Raw genomic sequence first — 22324 nt, 5'->3', positions numbered from 1 at the left:
TAAAGCAAGCTATTAAGCAGAGAAAAGGAGTTGCTGCCTTATCTTTAAAAGCAAGTGTTCCCTGAAGTTTCCTGGGCCTTCCTGATAACCAGAGTTCTTGGGATGGTAACAGGACTCCTGCAGATTTTCCGCAGTGACCCAGGGCCAGGTGCTGGGCAGCTAGGAGTGTGTTTTCAACCACAGTTATAAAATGGCTTGTTACTGGATTATCCAGGGTATGTGCCCTGACTCTTAAGTCCAGAAGGCCACAAGCATATTATTAGACATGATTAGATAACAAGGCTTATTAGCTCTTTCAGGCATTGTGTTTTATGCCTTGCAAAGAGAAAAGCACTGCTTCCCTGATCCTTACTGTTCTACCGTGTTTCCTTCTAAGTCACCCCTGACATCCTTAAACCTCATTCATGAACACTTCTTGCTTCATAGGTCAAATCTTTACAACCAAACAGATTGCAGTGCAACAAGTTTTAAGTATGTATCTCTGAACAGTGTAAAACACAAATTGGAAGCCATGGCCAGTATTTTAATTGGGTCAGCAGAGCATAACATGGTGGCCATATTCTGTTATGGCCTCTACCATCAAACACATGTACAGGAGTTTAGTCTTCATTGCTTTAATTCTGAAAGGAAAAAAAAAACGATAAGTGCCTTTTAGAAGACACCACGTCTACAGAAAACGGTGCCGGCCTGGCCGTCAGGACCTCTGGTGTCAGAACTGGCCTCCCCACTAGTCATGATTCTTGGCAAGCCATTCAACCTCTTAGAGGTCTCTGTTTTTCTGTTTCTCCATCTGTAAAACAAGGATAGTTCTCAGTCATCCCTACCATATAGGGATGCTCTGAACTGTGAAGGAAAGGCCTTCTGAGAGAAGGCCACTGTATTGGTCCATTTTCATGCTGCTGATATCCAAGACTGGGAAGAAAAATAGGTTTAACTGGACTTACAGTTCCACGTGGCTGGGGAGGCCTCAGAATCATGGCAGGAATCGAAAGGCACTTCTTACATGGTGGCGGCAAGAGAAAATGAGGAAGATGCAAAAGCAGAAATCCCTGATAAAACCATCATATCTTGTGAGACTTATTCGCTACCATGAGAACAGTATGGGGGAAACCACCCCCATGATTCAAATTATCTCCCATCAGGTACCTCCCACAACATGTGGGAATTACAGATGTACAATTCAAGATGAGATTTGGGTGGGGACACAGAGCCAAAACATATCACATGCTATATACATTCAGAGTGGCACTTAAAAAGGCAATTCTATAGACGTCTCAGGCTGAGCCCACTGCCCAACTCCTGACTCAGTTTCTATGGAGACACCTTGAGGGCTGGGCTGGGCTCTGCTTCTCCTCCCTCAGTTCCATTTTACTCAATTAAACACATATCTATGGATTACCTTCTCTCTTCTATACACAACATGAGAACTGGGGCTTCTGCAGTCAACATTAAATGTTTTTCTTGCCTTTGGGAGACTCTAAGTTCTTCTTCCATTAAAGTGTGATGGATGTAAGGAGAGGGTGGTCACAGGGCTTCCCCTAGGGGAGGAACCTCCTGTGGGACCAGGACTCTGGGAGGGCATTTCTGCAGGGAGGTGAGGGATGGGTCAGCTTTAGACAAGTGAAGGGGGTGGGCATTCCCAGCACAGCCACCAGCAGAAGAGTGGGGCCGAGGGGAACTGAAAGGGATGCAGTGCAGACCAGGATGGACACGACTGGGCTGGAACAGCAGTCAAGAGTTTTAAGCAGAAATAACAAGAGACTACCTGACCAGCTTTGCTGCTTTCGATAAAAAGCCAAAACTGACTCCCCAAGAGCAACCTCCTCCTCTCTTTACACCCACATACCAGGGCCTGGGCCCTTAGCTATCAGACTTCCATAAAAAGGAAGAGAATGATCAGTTGAACTTCAGTATATGACAAGACTATGATTGTTCCACACATGGAACATGGGACATTAAAAATCAGCTTTTCCTTGTTTAAGGGAATAGCTTTCTTTAAGGAAAATTTCTGTGTCAATATGCAGTTGACAAGAGGAAAACAACTAAGTTGGAACTTGTTAAGAGGACTTTGACATTTTTTTTTTTTTTTTTTTTTTTTTTTTTTTTGATGGAGTCTTACTCTGTCACCCAGGCTGGAGTGCAGTGGTGCAATCTCAGCTCACTGTAACCTCAGTTCAAGCGATTCTCCTGCCTCAGCCTCTCAAGTAGCTGGAATTACAGGCATGCACCACCATACCTGGCTAATTTTTCTATTTTTAGTGGAGACAGGGTTTCACCATATTGGCCAGGCTGGCCTCAAACTCATGGCCTCAAGTGATTTGCCCACCTCAGCCTCCCAAGTGCTGGGATTACAGGCGTGAGCCACCGTGCGCAGCCACGGACATTAACATACTTTAAAAAATAAGTGTTAGATGTATTTTGAATAATAAGTTATAAAGATAATGAAGCTGATCTTAAGAAACCTACCCTTATAACTGCTGACAGACGTATTGCTTGTTTCAGGATAATGAGGTTCCCACGAGAAGAACTGATACTGCAACCTAATATTCTTTGTTGATATTTCCAATCCTCTGCACATCGTTAACATGCCGCACAATACTTGCTGGCAAGCGGACTGTAAGAATGAAAGTCAGGCCTCCCTCCCCACTTTTTTTTGCACACAAATGGTCAGAAGTTTTGAAGAGTATGGCATTATACCATAGGTAATTGCCCTTTCTTTTTTTATTCCATTAACGATGGCATTTTTACTTCAAATTTAGACACTCTTGAGTCATGTAAAATACTACCCTGTGAGCATTTGGTGTTTCCATAGCTGACGTACTTCGTTTTTTTCACCATCTAGGCTTCTTGTCCTGTTTCTTGTTTTTCCGTTTTTAGAGTGAGAAGGAACCATATCTAGCTTTATTAATCCAAAGATGGGAAGTAATTGGTTCAGACCAATCAGGTGTTTTGCCTCAGGGAAGGATTCCTGCCTGGGACGTGTGCACAGCGAGCTCAGCAGAGATCTCAGGCTTCGGTGAGGATTCCTGAGTTGCACACTGGACTGCTTTTTCACACAGTCATGGAACTCCCTGGAAATTCCAGCCAGACAAATATTTTTCACCTGGACTGTCTGGAGAATTGAGTCAAAACTACGTTGGCCTAAAATATGCTTCTCTTTGCTAGGATATTTAAGTAGGATTTTTAATATTTGCATACTGTGGTTTCACGTATCTTTTTCCAGTTTTCAGAGTAACTTTAGGAAACAATTTCTGAAAAAGATATCAACTTTCCAACATCAACGGCATCTCTCCAAATCTATCTTGGATCCACACACTAGAAAGCCTTGTGAGAGACTACAATTCACATTTGTCTGTCCCCTGCCCTCAATTTTATTTGTTTTCTAAGCTTTTATTTTTTGAGGGGTATAAATATTTTTGCAATCTACAATGCCCCTCACCCTTCCAAATGTGCTTTTACAGGGAAGCCTTAAGAAGTTTTACCTCAGAGCCCAATGCTATCAAAATAGTCCAAATGCATTATAAGAGACATCAATATGCTAAATAATTTCAAACCACCACTTCCCTTATCCTTCTTCCATGTCATTCTTCCTTTCTTTCCCATGATTCCCTCACCTTCCTTTGCTTCCATCTCTCATGTATCTCAGATGGTGGCTCCGGTGCCAATAGTAACTTGGCAAAAACAAACAAAAATGTGAAAATTAGTCAATCACCAGAAAAGCAGTGGGGTGTGATGTACATGGGAGTGCGTTCTGGACACCTTTTCTCGTCTCTGCAAGTGAAGTCTCAATTACTGATGTGAACAGTGTTTCTTGTATCAACTTTTGTGAACAAACTCTGCCCTCTGATGGCATTATTTAACAAAACAAATCAGACTTCGCCAATTCCACAAGTCAATTTGGTTTTCACATCTTATTTGTAAATGTTGACTTTTTTATTCTTCTTAGCCAAGTGATCCATCTCAATTCTGTGCCCTTCAAGTCTCTTATCATTTGACAGACACTGCAAACTCTGAAGAAAACACCAAAGTAAAAATCAGTATTAGCAGTTAACACTGTCTCTGCCTCCTTAAACACGGCGCAAAAGTTCCATTTACAAGTGCAAGTTTTCTCTGGGTTTTCCCTATGTGAACCCTGGCTGGGCTCGTCTTCCTAAATTGGCAGTTTCTTCCTCTATTTCTGCCTTTCCCTCTACGGGGAGTGGATCTCTGCTGCTGCATGGGCCACCAGCTGTGTTGGCCCATCAGCGACGAGTATAATCTGGACTTTCCCTCAGCCCACCTCATTTCCTGATTTTTTCCTACTGTTTATTTCATGCCTTGTCAATTCATCTTCCTCTCTGAGCAGGAGCCCTGACCCAACCACCCACCTCCTTCCCCATTTGTCTCATCTTCTCACAGCAAATGTTTCCATCTCTCCTGCCTTAGGACAGACCGGAGAGCAAAGCACAACTGTCTCTTCTGCTTGTGTTTTGTGATGGGCAGTGGCGGGCAGGGGGGAGGTCTAGTCCTGGGCAGAGGAGATGGAAGTGCCCACTACAGGGGGTATGAGGACAGAGGCCAGACCTCCCCACCATGCTGGCCCCCACTGGACATTCAGGGACTCTTGTTACTGCAACGGGCTCCAGCAAAGGGCCCTTTAACAGCCATCTTGGCTGGGCACAGTGGCTCATACCTGTAATCCCAGCACTTTGGGAGGCCAAGGCAGGCAGATCACTTGAGGTTAAGAGTTCGAGACCAGCCTGGCCAACATGGCGAAACCCCATCTCTACTAAAAATACAAAAATTAGCCAGGCATGGTGATGGGTGCCTATAATCCCAGCTACTTGGGAGACTGTGGCTGGAGAATCACTTGAACCCGGGAGGCAGATGATGCAGTGAGCTGAGATCACACCATTGCACTCCAGCCTGAGCAACAAGAGCAAAACTCTGTCTCAAAAATAAACAGCCAGCTCTACCCCTCTCCACCTCAGCCACTCCTCACTCTGCCCCTGAAAGGTCCTGTTCTTTTCCATGATGGCCTTTCTCTCACTTCAAAGTGTCTTCCTCCCTCACTGACAAGGATCAAAGCCCTGGACCTCTGGCCTATGGTACTTTTCACCCTTTAAGGTAGATAGCAGCACAAAGGTACCCTCTACTTCCAGGTCAGAGGCTAAAAAGGAGGTAGGCTTTTGGCAGAATGGTGGTTACCAGGGGTGGGGAAAGCAGGAAAAGAGATTTTTATGTTCAATGGGCAGAGTTTCCATTTGTGAACATGAAAACGTTGTGGAGATAGGTGGTGGTGATGACTTCACAACAATGTAAATGTCTTAATACTACTGAATTATATACTTTAAAATGATGAAAAGGGCAAATATATATATTACATATACATATTATTTTTTACTAGAATTTCTTAAAAGAACAGAATATACTTTCAAAAACTGATTGCAATCGCAGTAATCTCTACTGTAATTGGAGTACAAAACAGTCTTAATTCTCAAGGATAATTCTGGTCTTAAGTATTTATTTAATATGTGCAATAATTATTATCTCAGGAAGAATGCCTTTTAAATTCTGATGAAAATATACCTAAAATTTTTACTAGTGCTTTGTGTAGCTATTGAAGAGGTGACTAATATTATCGATGGGTTAATGAATTGATTGAGGTAGCAGTGTGAGACAGATGCTGATGAAAATGCTCAGAATGATGTGTTTGGAAATGCCTCTCAGAATGAGAACCATGCAGTTATGGTTCCTAGAGAATTATGCCCTGCTACAGATCTTCATCTTCTCATCAAAAAAATAAGTAAAATTTTAAAACTATGACACATTTGCAGAGTCCGAAGGAAGCCCAGAGGAGTGATTACAGAGTCGGTGAATAGGATCTGTGAACAAATGTCGAAGAAATTGGTATTGCCTGCTATTTTAGGACGGCTTAAAAGAGCTTCATAGATGCAGGAGTAATTGTGGTGACTGAAGGACAAAAGAGTGTGTTGTTGAACAAAAAACAAAATATGGCCTGACTCTTCTACTCTCTAGTGTATGCACTACTTAGAACCTGTGATCAGCCGTAGTCACCACAAATTTTTAGAGCTCCATAAAGATCAAATTAGAGCTGTAGATTATAAAATGAAGGGCAATAAGTCTTAAGATAAAAGCTAAAGGAATTTTTGAAGGAAACAATAAAAAGTTAAAGGAATTAAAATTGAAGTTGAAAAGGCTAAGCGTTGTAAAAGCATAGGAGACGCAAATTCTTTGTGTCAAATGGTTCAAACAAAAGGAAATGTGCATAAAAGGAAAATTTTAAATATTGGCTGGGTGTAAGAAAGACTTTTCAACTGACAAAGTAGACTTCACAGGGAGGTTGTGGAATCTTCTCTTAAGGCTTTTAAAAATCAGGCAGGGTTTTTCACTGTATGGGATGGTAGGGTACAAACCATTCTCACCCCCAGAATGAAATCATGAGTGAGCAAAAGGTTCAGGTGACTCAGGGACTTTATAAATGGTAGCCAGGAATTCTGAACAGAGTTTTAAAATACTGAGAGGAGAAACTGATGCTGAAAGAAGATGGCATGAGGGTAGGGAAATTTGCTTCCCTGCTCAGGCACTAGGACATGTGCTATGCTGTGGTCCCTGGTGGTAGCATGGTGGTATTCTGGCCTCTTCTGTATAACTGACGTGTCACCCCAGATTTTCCCAATTTGGCGGAAGCTGTGTGTACAGAGGGCTGGCAGCCTGCAACCATTATTGCCTTCTGCAAAGGGGGAGATATATACCAGACACCTCTTTCTCATAGTTAGAAACTTCTAGAGAGAGCCTACTATATTATCTGATACTTGACAATATATTCTTAAGCCATCTAAAACTTCTATTTTGGAAAATCATTCTGGAAATCTTGCATTGGGTTGCAGCATGCAAACAAGAGCAAGTCATCCATGCTCATCAAGACTTGCCAGTCCTTACTTCTCTCACCATTGATCAAAGATGGCAGTGGTGAGGCTGAGAGCCATCTCCTGATGGGATACTGTGCATGGATTCATATGATTGGGCAGTTCTGCTAACTAGCACTAGCAATCATTCTTCACATGAACGTAGAAGAACAGTTGAGGTTTTTAAAAGCGTGAAGCAATTTTGAGGGTCTAATTATGTGTGTATTTGGTATGCAAGCCTTGTCTTCCTAGTCCCTAGCTTTATTACTTTAGTTACTGTTTATCATAGATATGAAACACAATTTAATTTTAAAAGGGGGATAAATCTGGGGTGTGTACAGTAGTTAGCCGGTGGTTGGCACAGCTAGCTCCTGGGACTCCAGTGAGTTGTTCATCCAGTTACATGAATGTGTATTTCTGAGAACTAACAAGATTCACACTGCAAGGCTAATCTCATCCGTGAGCAGTGTGTGTTCCAATGTGGTAGTATTTAAGGGCTCCAGGGTATCATTCATGTGTCCTGGTGCCTGAAATTCCACTATCTCAGAGTTGTCCCTTCGGATTCTTCTCTCTGAAGATTCTTTTTTAAAATGCAGATAAACCAAGAGCAACATTATATGAATTCATACACAGAAAAGGATGGGTGGCTTGTTATGCCTTTCCTCTGACAACAGAGTCCCATGATATGAGAAGAAACATTAACAACTGAGAGGCACACACTCAGATGTTCATTTCTTAATTTGGTCATCATTTGTTGAGCACCTACTGTGTGCCACACACTGAGCTAGAGGGTGTCGTTCCTGGCTGCAGGAGACCCACAGTGTGATGGAGAGGCACACATTTCCACACAGTGCAGGAGAGAGGGCCCGGGGCACAGAGGAGGGAGGCATGGACCCTGGGTTGGGCATTAATTGCCGAAGGATGTGATGTGACTCCAAGCTGGGTTTTGAAAGGTGAATGGAGTCTGCTAGCTTCTGGAGAGAGGCAGAAGCGGGGTCCTGTCAGTTTGTTTTCTCTTAGAGTTCTTTCTGACCCCTGAGAGAATGCCCAGGCACGTTCCTCAGAATGTCACAAGGTCATAGGGCTAGAGGACTCTGCAGGCCCCTCAGGAGGTCACCAGAGCATGACGTCTGCCCAGAGACTGGGGCAGTCTCCCCGGACTCCTCAAGGCTACTGCTTTCAAGCAGTTCAAAGAGAAAAAGAAGGAATTGTTAAGACAAATCCAGCCAATCTCATCACTTTGCCTCAGGAAGACCTTGTTCTTCGGCCAAGATTTAGTGGATTCATCTAATCCTTTCATGGAAGGAATTAAAATGGAACACCTGGCTATTTGCTTTATTTTTATCTGAAGCCGCTTGCCATCACTTGAGGATAATTATGTTGAATATTGTTTTATTCTTGATATCCCACACAAAATTTCCTCAACTCCGGAAATCACTTTTCCATAATTAAGAGCATAGATTCTAGAGCCAGATTGCCTGGACCCATATCCTAGTTCAGCTACAAGTTATGAACCTTATTCCTGCCTCAGTTTCCCCAAGTGTAAATGAGGATAATTATTTTTTCTACTCTATTGATGTGTTATGGGGCTTCAGCAAGCTGGTTGCATGAGGTATTTAGAACAAGATGAATAGAGAGTGCTCAGTGAAGACTGGCTGTTATTCACTCACTTACTGCAGAGCACCTGACCCAGAACTGTTTGAATTACAATGTAGAGGAAGGGCCATCTCACTCAGCAAGGCAGTCAGAACCTACCAATCAACTGAAACATTCACCAAGGGCCAACTGTGTCCCCATGGGTTCTGTTCTAGCCATTGGAAATACTAAATCCAATACAGAGTGGCCCCCATCCTCGAGAAGCCTACAGCCTAGTGAGAAAACTGGACACCATCTCTTCCTTAACATGCACAATGGTGTGGTTTGTACCGTGCTATACTATGAAATGTCCTCACAGCCCCTCAACAGGTACCTGGAACAGGTATCATCCTCCCCACTTCCTGCATGATAATAAAATGCCTATCAGAAAACCCTGTTTGCTTATTACGTGTCATTGGCACCTTCGCGTAGGAGATCATCTTTCAGTAAGTTAACCTAGAGGGGAGGGGAGATGTTGTCTAAGTAGGCCCTGTTTTCCTCCTGCAGTGATGGGTTGTAACGAACTCAATGTTTGTGTTAGGTTTGGAGGAGACCAGCCTGTCTACATCAACATCATTAGAGACCCCGTCAACCGGTTCTTATCTAACTATTTTTTCCGTCGCTTTGGAGACTGGAGAGGGGAACAGAATCACATGATCCGCACCCCCAGCATGAGGCAGGAGGAGCGCTACCTGGTAAGTCAGTCCTGTTGCATGCAAAAGGTGGTCTCCCCACTGCCTGGGGAGTGACCCCTCCACCAGGGAAGGCTCACTCTTCCCTTCCCAGGCCTTGCCCTTGGCGCCTTCATGGAGCATGGGGCAGAGAGGGTGCTTCCGCAGGAAGGAGGTCTTGGCGAGAGAAACTGGTTCCGGGTGACCCAGATCTTAATGAACATTTCCTCAAATGATCTTCTGATGTTGCTTTGCTCAGTTGTCTTTAGTGCTAGATTTTGGGTCCCAGAGCGGAAACAGTCTTTCCTAAGGAGTCCTGACTAGCACTGTCCTGCTTAAGAAAAACAAAGGTGTTGGGGGGTGTCTGTTAGAGGGCGGCAGAGCCCTTTCTCATCCCTCAGCCCATTCAGTTCCCATGACCACTCTGGGAGGGAGGGAGTGTTTTCAGATGAGGACCCTGAGATTCCAAAGGTTGTGGGATTTGCCAGTCACCTCTCAGGTAAGGGCACAACCGCGACCGACTGTTTCCGAGTTTCCTGCCTTCACAGTCTGGGTTCTTTCCACCACAGTGCGATAGAACCCTGTCATTGGACCAGTAATTGTTTGCTTTCTCTAGACTTGTTTTGGGACCCTCAGCTCCATAAGGGATGTTAGTCTTGAGTCCAGTAATTATTTCCGCAGCACAGAGGTTGGTAACAGAAATGGAGGGTGGAGTTGCGCGTCTTTCTTTGAGCACTAAAACGAAAGGTACATTTCCCATCCCATTGTAGAGACACACGTACTGAGGAGCTTGACAGCCTGGTGCCCAGGAGGCTGAAATCCTGGTCTCTGTGTCTGAGAGAGCCCTTGGGGTTCACCTGGACCCATCCTGGGCTGTTGTTGGGCACAAGCAGGAACGAAGGAAGTGTTGAGGATCAGTCAGAGGTGTTGTTCCCAAAGCTGGAAGATCGCCCAGAGCCAAGGCCACTGCTGATGCGCCCTCAGCAGCAGCCTTGCCGCTGGAGAATAGCACCGAATCTCCGGGCCAAGGCCAGGACCGCTGCTTCCTCATCTCATTTTAAACACGTAATGGAAGCGGATGTTCAGAGGCTGGGAGCATTTGGGGATGATGTCCCCTCAGTGTCACATTCATGTTTTCAAATCCATGATTAGAGTAGAGAAAACTGAGATACAGAGAAGTTAGTGTCTCAGTCAGGGCCAGACGACTACACCAGACCCATGTGGCTTTCCACTCACCTTGGTATTTGATCAACTACCTAAGACATCAGTGAAATATTTTGATGATTTTTTTTATTTTTATTTTCTTTCTTTGATGATATATTTTAAAAGGGGCTTTTCCTCTTTTTTTTAGTTTTTGATGGCAAAACCCTAATCTATTTCTTTATAGGTTTTGAGACCTGGTGCAGTGGCTCACGCCTGTGATCCCAGCACTTTGGGAGGCTGAGGCAGGTGGATCACTTGAGGTCAGGAGATCGAGACCAGCCTGGCCAACATGGTGAAAACCCGTCTCTATTAATAATACAAAAATTAGCTGAGCATGGTGGCACACGCGTGTGATCCCAGTTACTTGGGAGGGTGAGGCAGGAGAATCCCTTGAATCTGGGAGGCAGAGGTTGCAGTGAGCCGAGATTGTGCTACTACACTCCAGCCTAGGTGCCAGAGCGAGACTCCATCTCAAAAAAATAAAAAAATAAAAAATAAATAAAAATAATTAAAAATAAATAAAATAAAAAATAAACTATAGGTTATGAATATGATTATATGTTTTTTATTTGGTGAGACGTGTATTCAGAGTATAGAACCGCTTACTACAAGAATAATGTCTTCTCTAATTATATTCATTATTTGTTTTGGATCTTGATTAATATATGTTGTTTTAAAAAGAGCATACATTCCTTTTAATCCAGATAATTCTTTCATAGTTCTGATTCAATCCTCATGCTAAGAAAGTTAGAACCAGAGGATAGCAGAAAACGCCAAAAAACCAATGATATGGAAACATGTCTTATGAACACTGCTCTTCAAATATTAATGTAAGAGTTGAGAGGAATGCTCCAGCTTTTTCCGCTCTGTCAAGCTTTTGTTGCCATCCTGTAAATCATTTCATATAATGTAGTCTTCACACACACAAATAATAAGCTGCAATCATAGAGAGAAAGGTGGCAAATGTGAGGGGGAAAAATTATGGTTTGGAATTTCTATTTGTTTGTTTTTGTTTTGAGACAGAGTCTTGCTCTGTTGCCCAGGCTGGAGTTTTTGCAGTGGCAAGATCTCTGCTCACTACAACCTCCACCTCCGGGGTTCAGGCGATTCTCCTGCTTCAGCCTCCTGAGTAGCTGGGACTACAGGCAGCTCCCACCATGCCCAGCTAATTTTTGTATTTTTAGTAGAGGCAGGGTTTCACCATGTTGGCGAGACTGGTCTCGAACTCCTGACCTAAAATGATCCACCCGCCTCAGCCTCCCAAGTGCTGAGATTACAGGTGTGAGCCACCATGCCCAGCCTGGTTTGGAGTTTTTTTTAAAAAGGTCATAAAATATTGAAAATTGGTAGTTGGGGCAAGTGTTATCTTTTCGAAGAGCTGGTAACTGCCTTTATTATGTGACTTGAGAGATTGTAGGGAGATTTCCCTGCCTAGAATTCTGCCCTTAGAAATTTGTAGGGGCCCCTTTCCAAATGTAAGCACTGTGTTCGGGAAGGGTCTGTGTCACATGAGCTCATCAGATCGATCCTTGGCAAGGCCCCAGCAGGAAAGCACTAGGCTCCCCAAAGCAGCACAGCAGAAAGTCGGGGGGCTCAGATTCAAGAGAGGAGAGCCTGGTGGTGGCGGGGAGTGGGTGTCCCTTTCATGGTCTAGTTCCAGCCTGACCTGGTTAGAAGGCTGTCTTCTTGTTCAAAGGATAGTTTGTTTATTTGGAAGAAGATGGTCTATTGCCTTTTTTTAATAGCTGAAACTTTTAATTCCATCTCCTTGGTCCCATTAGACCCTTGAAATAAAATTGGCCCCTTTCAGAAGAGTCTGTCCTCATTTTGGCAAAGCCTGGGTAGTCAGTTGTCTGACTCAAAAGAGGGTGTTGTTTGTGTCTCAGCGGGGCACAGGCAGCTGTGAGGAGCCCACTGTCCCCTCCTTGCAGGCCACCCCTCCCCTTGGAGGCCCTTCCCTGCACACCACATGCCCACAGGGTCTTGGGTGCTGGCCTGAAATGGGTCTGCTGATTTACCACGTCGTTCCAGATCTCAGTGCTCCAAAGCCCCTTGCTTTATCCCATTGCCAAAAATCGGGCAGTTCTGCCCCTGGCCCTGAGCCTCCCAGAGCTGCTTAGCATACAGCTGGGAGCGGCCAGCGCCTGCCTCCCAGCCTGCTCTGAGGATGAAATAATATCATCTTGTGAGGCAGGGTGGTTTGGAAGAAAATGGAAAGGGTAAAGGAATCCTGGGATTTGCAGGAACCCCAAAGAAGATAAGGACTCTCGTTTTACAGGTGTGGGAACGGGCCTAGGATTCAGGGTGGGGTAAAGTCCCTCCTAGGAGGAGAAGCCAGAGCTCCTGATTCCACTTCGGTGGTGTTTGCCCACTCAGACCTTACGTTTTACTTCCTGAAGGGTAAAGCGAGAAGAGGACTGGGCCAAGTCCCATGCTTTTGAAGCAGAATCATTTGATGTAACATCGTCTCTCCATCTTTACAAAGACATCGCTGTTACAGCAATTTGTTTTCAAATATTCAAGCGTCTTATAGCTATACCTTATTTTCTGGAAACAACTAGCTTTTCTCAAACTTTCTATTTCTTTCCAAACTCTTCTTCCTTTGCATTTCCTGGAAAATCATTTTTAAATAAATTAGTGCTCGCATAGATGCAAGTTCAACTTCCAGCAGCCATACCGTGAAAAGGCAGTTGTCTTAGGCTCATTTCTTTTTGTCCAGAGCTGGAAACTCCCCAGTGTGAAGTTGGCTGCCTCCTTTTTGGGGATGAGGGTCCTCTGAACCCAGGCACACTTGGACACATCCCAGCACCTGAGACTCTTCTCCAGCTCATGTCCGGCCTCCTTTATTTCCAGGGCAGGGAAATACCTGGCATACAGACCATATTTAATGAAAGAATGAATGATGGAAAAGCTTTTTCTAACGAAGAGCAACTGTTGTCATCTCCAGATGAGGGAGAGCATCTTATTCCTGCTGGAGCCACTCCCTTTTCCAATCTTGGAGCTTCCATGAAAGTGGATTTCTTATGCTGTCATTTTCACCCTGCTGGTGAAAGTTCTCAAAAATGTCACATTGGGCTCCTGCCCTAACCACTGTTGCCACTTCACTAGGCCATCCTCTGTTTGAAGAATAGGAAGAGAAGGGAGAAAATCTTCCCAGAGAGAACACTACCTCTCTAACACTGTTTATTCGGCTTGGCTGTAAAGTGTGGAAAGTAATGCATGTTTAAAAGAAAAGATGTGTAATTTACAGCTTCTTAATTCATAAAGAATTCAGTGAATCATGTTGGCCCTGTTGGATTCTGGAGAAGTCTGAAAACTGGCCAGAGTCAGCAAAGGTTTTTAGAAAGCTATGCATTTTAATCTGCTTGAAAGCTTTGGACTCCAAACGTCCTTTAACTTTGAAAGTATACATATGAAACACTGGTGTGTGGAAATTTCCACTCTGTCCCAACCAGCTGAGACTGTCCTGTGAGTGAAAGAAACCTTAGGCATTGCCTTTATTCCTAAGGCATTGTTTTTCTTAAATAAATAAAATGAAGAAGGGCTTTGGATTGTCTCCTTTTTAAGTGTTTCAGTAAATATCTATGTTTTCCAAATCCGTAAAGATAAGAAAATTATGCTCTTGGTCTTCAACTAGTTCAGATTTAGCTTCCAATTGCAGGCTGAGCCAGGGGCCTAAGATAAGGTGTATTTATATTCCCTTCTCAGCTGCCTTAGCTGGGAGACTTGGCCTGGGATTTAGCCTCTGTGAACCTTGCTTGTCTCATCTGTACAATGGGACCATATTACCTACTTTGCGTGCATTACAGGGTTGTTGGGAGAGTCAATTGAGCATTCTACACAGAAGTGCTTTGGAAGCTAAAACTTTCCAGAACACGTCTCAGTATTGATGCTCCCACCCCCTTATCTCTGTTACTGGCTCCACATGACCTAAAGGGGCCATTTTTCTTACAGACCTGGAGCTCCTCTGCTCAGGAAGTCCATAGGGGCTGCTGTTTTCCTGGGGCTCAGGACATACTGGGTCCTGAACCCTCAGGTCTGCTTCTGCTGTGGTCTCAGATTGCCTCACTAGACTCCTTCCCCTGGGAACCTGTTTCTAAGGAAACTGCTTCTCTTTGTGTTCCCAACAGCTGGAGATGTGTTTTGATCCCAGCCCGCTGGCATACATTTGTCCTGTGTTTATTTACATGGAAACCTAAGCTCCTGTAGGCCCTGGGTTGGAAAGTCATATACACGCGTACTCTCCCCCTCCAAGGAGTAATGAGAAAGGCACGCCAGAGCCGAATGCTCCGCCAGGCTGATGCAAGCCATCCAGGAGCATGGAGGACCAGGAAGCCCTAGCTTCAGAGATACACTGTGAAATACATTTGTCCTGGGTGTATCTAAAGCAGGAGTCATGGGTGTTTTTAGGACCAAAGGCCACTTCTGGGAGTTAGCAAGACCTGAGGGTATCCCTGGGAGTTTCAGGCAAACAGAAAACAAGATGGGTAAAGGAAGGGGCAAGGGAGGAGAGGAGGGACCAACAGATGAATTTTGGAGCTAGAATAGAATGCTACTCCCTGCCCCCTGTGCTACCACCAAACAGCAGTCCCGTGTGTGGTGTGTAGCAGGTTAGCATGCTTTGCTTCATATTAGGGCATCCGCCCTCACAGTCTCCCCTGGTGCAGGTATGAGCACTCCTCATTCCCCTCTTATGAACCAGGATGGCGAACCCAGAGAGGTTGAGTGGTGGTTAAGATCAAACCACAAATAAGGGGAGCTTGCATGAGGCTACCCAAGTTACAAGGGACTTACAATTCACTCAGGTTGCCTCTGGTAACAGGAGCCAGGGGGCAGGAGAACTGTGGGAATGAAGACAAAAGGATTGCAGGCCAGTGAAGACCAGGAAATGAATGCCAGGCAGAGCCAGACCCCATGGGAAGCACATAAACCACAGCACAGCTAAGCCGCATGGAAACTAGAAATTGTTGAGACTTAGAGCCACTTCCAGCACTCAAGTGTCAGTGCCCAGGTTGCCCAGGGGTTCCCAGTTCTCTTCAGCCATCTTCAAAGACACCAACGGAGGATTGGGCCCCTCTTATGCTTCACACCTCTCCTTCTACCATCTCATTTCTCTAGCCTGCTGGAAAGGGCTTTCCACATCTAAGGACTTATGTCATTAGATTGGGCTCACCCGGATAATCTGGCGTGGTGTCCCCTCTCAAGGTCTGTAACCTTACTCACATTCGCAAAGTCCCTTTTGCCATACAAGGTAACATATTCACAGGTCCCAGGGATTAGGATATAGACACCTTCAGGGTCCATTATTTTGCCTACCACAGTGTCACCAAGGACTACTTAGCAGGGGGCAGAGGGGAACTGTGGAGGGGACGTGGGTGTGACAGGCGTTCTGACACTTGGCTATGCCACTTATAAGTGCTTGCCACTGTGCATTCTACTATGCAGTGGCACCAAACCATGGTTTTCCTGACCCTGGTCTGCAAAACCAAGTGGCCAGTCATACATTTTGTTTTTTTCTTCTACTAGTGACTCATGCACCCATCCATCTGTCATTCATTCATTCACTCAATAAACATTGATTTAGTACTTTATGTGTAGCAGGAGCTATGGTAGGAACTGGAAATAAAATGTTGAGCTAAAATAGACACTGTCAGTCCTCACGGAGCTCACAGACTGCCAGGGAGACAAGCATTCATCCCAAAACCACACAAATGTATGTGAAATAGTTGCTGCATCACATCCTACATGTAGGATGTAGGCTGCATCCTACAATGCAGAGAGACATTGTGCTGTCCAGGCATTGTGTGGGGCAATTGGCAAGTCTGGAAGTCAGAGAAGTGTTGGTTGAGCTATATCTGAAGGGAAAGAGAAGGAAGAACCCCTAGGCACAGGGAACATACAAAGCCCTGTGGCAGAGGGGAACACAGTGAGCACGGAGGAGGAACCAGGGAATATGAAGCAGGGTGAGCTGAGGGAGAAAGGAAAGAGCTGAGTCCAGAGCTTCTGCACAGCAAAAGAAACTACCATCAGAGTGAACAGGCAACCTAAGGAATGGGAGAAAATTTTTGCAATCTACTCGTCTGACAAAGGGCTAATATCCAGAACCTACAAAGAACTCAAACAAATTTACAAGAAAAAAACAAACAACCCCATCAAAAAGTGGGCAAAGGATATGAACAGACATTTCTCAAAAGAAGACATTCATACAGCCAACAGACACATGAAAAAATGCTCATCATCACTGGCCATCAGAGAAATGCAAATCAAAACCACAATGAGATACCATCTCACACCAGTTAGAATGGCGATCATTAAAAAGTCAGGAAACAACAGGTGCTGGAGAGGATGTGGAGAAATAGGAACACTTTTACACTGTTGGTGGGATTGTAAACTAGTTCAACCATTATGGAAAACAGTATGGCGATTCCTCAAGGATCTAGAACTAGATGTACCATATGACCCAGCCATCCCATTACTGGGTATATACCCAAAGGATTATAAATTATGCTGCTATAAAGACACATGCACACGTATGTTTATTGCAGCACTATTCACAATAGCAAAGACTTGGAATCAACCCAAATGTCCATCAGTGACAGACTGGATTAAGAAAATGTGGCACATATACACCATGGAATACTATGCAGCCATAAAAAAGGATGAGTTTGTGTCCTTTGTAGGGACATGGATGCAGCTGGAAACCATCATTCTTAGCAAACTATCACAAGAACAGAAAACCAAACACCGCATGTTCTCACTCATAGGTGGGAACTGAACAATGGGATCACTTGGACTCGGGAAGGGGAACATCACACACCGGGGCCTATCATGGGGAGGGGGGAGGGGGGAGGGATTGCATTGGGAGTTATACCTGATGTAAATGACGAGTTGATGGGTGCAGCACACCAACATGGCACAAGTATACATATGTAACAAACCTGCACGTTATGCACATGTACCCTACAACTTAAAGTATAATAATAATAAATAAATTTAAAAAAAAAAAAAAAAAAAAAAAGAGCTGAGTCCAGTGATGTGGGCAGGCAGGTGGTAGGCCTCATAGAGCCTCCCAGACCCTGTTAAAGATCCCTGGGGAGGCACTAAAGGACTTAAAGCAAAAGAGGCATGTTTACAGGACATCCTGAATCTTTTACATTTTGTTGGGGGAATCACTTTGGCCAAGGGCTTCAAGTCAATGTGGATAGACCAGCTAGATAGATCAGAAGCTACTGCAGTGATCCAAGTGCAAGATAAACCAAGGAGCAAGTTTTTATGGGACATCAACCAGGTGCAAGGAGCAGCTCCAGGTAGGGTCAGGAGCGGCAATCAGGGAGCAATTACAAAGAGGTTGAAGACTCATCGCTGTGCTTCCAGTTGCTTGCCGCCTAGTTAGCAACAGAAGACCCAAACTTGAAAAGCTTAATACCAACAAGGAGAGAGTTGTTAATAATAGCTCAGTGCAGCCGTACAGGACTTGTCATTGGCTGGGATGTGTTAAATTAGCAATTTGAAAAATGCGGGGAGGAACCAAACCACCAAGAGTTGGGGTTGTTGGGAGCGGCTTCCCAGGAAAGGAGAGACGAACAGAGGAGAGGTGGGTGCTGTCTTTAGCAGTAGAAGCAGATGCAGCAGAAGTAAGGCTCTGGGGACAGCAGGAGGGGACTGTTCCAAGTGAAATGACATTTTAGAAAGTGTGTAAAAGCCTGAGAGCAAGATGCTCACTCTATGGTGAACCGCCTATTTGGCAGGAGCAGAGGGCTTAGGGAGGTGAGGAGCTTGGGTACAGTAAACTATTTCTCCAGATGTCCCAGTAGTGGGGGAAGCAACGCTGCTCTGATGGCTGCCAAGGCAGGTTTGCCTGACCTGTCTCCATACAAGGTCCCATCAGGAGCACGCACCGCAAGGACCGCCAGAGCACAGCCAGGTGCATCCGCCGGCCACCTGTCAGCTGAGCTCATCTGCTATGAGCCCCGCCCCTCGCTGTGAGTCAGCGGAGCTGCTGCAGCTGTATCCCGCCGCTGGCGCTCGGCGCTGCGCCCCTACTGGGGCCGGTGGCTAACATTTACTAAAGCGGTGGTTCTCAGCCTCGGCCACTTGTGGAGGCTTTGAAAACTACTGATGCCTGGGTCACACACCCGAAAGTTCTGGTTTAATTGGTCTAGGGTGCAGCCTGGGCTTTGGGATTTTTTTTTTTTTAAGCTTCAGAAGTGATGCCAACGTGTAGCCGAGGTTGAGAACTACTGAGGAGTTAACAACACATCCGTTCCTGACTGCCTTAGCAGGAGCTGTTTTTACCGAGAGAAGCACCCCCTGAATGCCTTATAGAAGCTTACCTTCTTATCCTCTGACCATTTGGAAAAACCTGTATTTGCTTTCCCCTTAGACATTTTTATTTGTTAGGCTTTTCATTGGCATAAGCAAATAAATATCATTGAAGAGGTTTGATGGCATAGTACAATATTATTTGTTGTATTTAGGAATATTCTATATATGTCTTAAGTCAGACTTTCTTCTAAAGTTGAAGTAAATAATATTTATTATCCAGAAACCAAAGTGTGCATTATACTATACATTTCAGATCTCACTTTAGGAAGCCATGCTTTAGACAGTAAAACAGAATGAGCACTTTGATGAATAAAGTATTTTAGCATATGGACATCTTTTTATTTAGGTTGACAAGGCACTTGAAGTCCATTGCCATCTCTTCAAAGAGACATGTGACATTCTTTAAATGCAGGCCAATTCATACAAAGACGTGCAAATGCTAAATTAAAAGATGTCGGTGAGTAGAACTATGTTTTAAATGCAGTCAGGAAATGTTCTGTGAATGCAGTCAATGGGCTTGCTATCGAAAGAAGCTATGGGATGAAGTTTTATGTAAAGCGAAAAACTAATGGCTCCATTGAACTTTGCTAAATATTTGAATTTTATACTCTACATTTATTTTTGCAGAAGTTGGCATGCCTCTATAGTTGTCCTCAATTGCTTTGCCATTTGTAATATTTTTTCTCTGCCCAACTGTTTTACATACACAGTATAGATTCCCCAAAGGCTGAATGACCTCCAAACGTGTTCTTAAAAATATTTTGCAAAGTCTGAAGACAGGAAAAGTAAGTGTAAAACATCTAAGAGCTTTGTTGGAATCTCAGCTTGAATTCTAATTGCTAGTACTTATGAAAATGTCAATATTAACATGAAATAGCTGGCAGTTTTTCTAATAAATGTAAATTGAATTAGATAGTGTGTAATTGGAAAAATACTTGCTTCACTCAGGCTTCTCAAAACAAGACTCAGGATTTGTTAGCTGCGGCAGCCTTGCCCTCTAATGGCTGGAAGTTGAAGGACAAGACTAAAACACTTGACTATAAGGAGAATAGAAACTAAGAAGAGGGAATGTCTGACCATTTATCACCATATTGAGGGCTTCTTCTCAAAGCATGGGGCATGATGTTGATGTTAGCATGAGCTTATTATTAAAAGGAGGTGGGTAGGTGGGGAGCCAAGGCCATGCTAAGTATCTTGGAGCTTCAGAATAAGCTTGGATAGAAACAGGTTTTATAGATGCCTAATCTCCTGAAATGCAGTTGAAAGTTCAAACTTGCCTTATAATATTAAAAAAATAAATAAATGCCTGAACAAGTTATACAGTAAATAATCTTGCCTGGACATTGTGATGGTCTGGTTTACAGTCATTGAGATTTGCTAAGCACATGTAACAAACAATTTTTGTTCCCTTTTCTAATTGACCAATGAGTGTTTCAGACAGAGTAGAAATGGTACCAGTAAAAGTGGTTTGGCAGGAATTTCATGAGAAGTTTGATTTTATCCCATGTACTTTCTGGGAAAGCAGCCAGGAATGAATGGAACAGGTGGGAGCTTAACTGGCTACAAAATCACACAGCCTCTAGAACAAACCACTTTTTCTCTGACCCTAAACCCATGCAGATATTCACAGTTGAATGAAAGAATTTTAACCAAAGCTTACTCAATTTCATGACAAGCAAAGTTTTTAAAACACCAATCTGCAAGAAGCCCCAGCCACCTAATGGGTAAGGCATTGGCTCCTAAAAAATGGCTCTTCACTTCATATTACAAAGTAAAAATGCAATGGAATTGTATCAACATTCAGCTAAAAGTTTGCATATGCATCTTCCTTTGCATTAAAGGTGAAATAACACTGGTGTGACTTTTATAGTAAGATGGCTGTCCCGTTACCACCTGCAGAGCATTATTCACTCACTTCTGGGTTTTGTAATTAACTAACCACTTGGATAAGACTTGTAGAAAGAGTCAGCAGATGTGTAAGACAAAGTTATCAAGTTCAACAATTAAAAAGGAAACTTTGATTACAAATGTCAGGAATAATCAATGGCATTCTATGTCTCACCACTATTAGTAAAAACCCTGTGAGATCAAGACAAGAGACCTAAACCAAGGCAATAAGATTAGCCAAAACCAGTCTTGATGACTGTTCATCTTTATTTCTCTTGGTAACTATTACTCAGGTATTTATTTTTTACATTCTCATACATTGCTTTTTAAACCCTTCAAATTATTTCATGTCTGTAAGTCTTATGTTCTGAACTAAAATGTAACTTGATAATAGAATATCATCTTGTCTCAGTACCCATCAGAGTTCCCTGTTAAACACCCAATAACAGATGCGAGGATGTGTGGAGCTCCAACGATGTTTGCCTCTTTTGCCTACTTGCATGTGCAATTTCAGCGTATTCTGAACACCTGTAGTATGCCAGACACTGTCAACCTGTCTCCAGATCATCTTCTTCCAATCCGTGATCAAAGTGTCCAGTGTGTCTGTCTGACTTTGTCATTGCCTTGCTTGAAACACTCCTATGTATTTCTGATCTTTAAATGTAATATTAGCTATCATCATTATTATAATGATAATATTTAATCAAAGAGCATCACAATTGCATGTGAATCTACACTTATCTCAATAAAATTTCAGTTAGGAAAAAAAGCATCATGCACCAATAGAAAAAAGATAGGTTTATCAATAAATGGTATAGGAAAAATTAGATCGTTAAGGTACCCAACATACATCAAATAAATTCAGATGGATTAAAAAGGTAAAATGTGAGAAATCAGAAGGATGTGTATCTGAGCTGTGGAGGCTATGAGTTGTCTATCCTGTGGAAGGAGATGTGACTGAGCTAGAGGATGGCAAAGCACACAGTCAGTGGAAGAAACCACAAAAGAAATGAATTTTAGATTTGTCTTTAGATAAATTAACAGTTTATTTCACAAAAAGGCATTGTAGGCAACGTTAACAGGCAAATCGGATAACATTTACAAATATGACAAAGAATTTATTCTTAAAGATATTAAGATATAAGAAGTCTTATAAATCAGTAAAATAGACTAATTTCCAATTGAAAAATTACAAGTAAAATTCCACATAATCTAAAAAATGCTCAGCCTCATCTATAATTTTTAAATTGCAAATTAAAGCAATACATCACTTTTAAGGTATTAAACTGGCAGAGACTTCAGCAATTATAAGTAGTGATGTGCTCATAAATGTTTAACAACCGCCTCTGGTGGGGGTGGGGGGTTGTTTTGTAACTTTGCCAATTTCTGTAGTGTTAATACTTCTCACCGTGGTGATTTCAAACTATGAACATGACATCACTGAATACAGCAGAGTTGATAGATGGGCATTTGCCTCTTATAAGCTGTTACTATCTGGCTCCAGCACATTCCCAATTCACAGTCAGTGCTGTCAAGGGTACATCAGAATGGACATGGCTGTATACTTCTGGTATCAGGATTCTGGGAGCATGGTCCATCTTATGCATCATTCACTTCCTCAGCCCCTCACCTGCACACCATGTCATCATACGTTTTCATCTTTGCCAGCCTGAGAGATGAGAAATGATGTGTCAG

The 22324-nt window shown here is 43.5% G+C and overlaps 1 protein-coding gene across 1 annotated transcript in view; it reads left to right on the top strand.

Annotated features, from left to right (window-relative positions):
• The window catches only part of UST (uronyl 2-sulfotransferase), a 317391-nt gene that overhangs the window by 195980 nt on the left and 99087 nt on the right, over positions 1-22324 (top strand). Inside the window, exon 5 of the mRNA XM_050787162.1 lies at positions 9085-9238. Coding sequence (XP_050643119.1) covers positions 9085-9238 — 154 coding nt within the window. The remainder of the gene's footprint in view (positions 1-9084; positions 9239-22324) is intronic.

This window comes from Macaca thibetana, chromosome 4, assembly GCF_024542745.1.
Source record: "Macaca thibetana thibetana isolate TM-01 chromosome 4, ASM2454274v1, whole genome shotgun sequence".
NCBI lineage: Eukaryota > Metazoa > Chordata > Mammalia > Primates > Cercopithecidae > Macaca > Macaca thibetana.
This window is presented reverse-complemented; position numbering and strand designations above follow the sequence as displayed.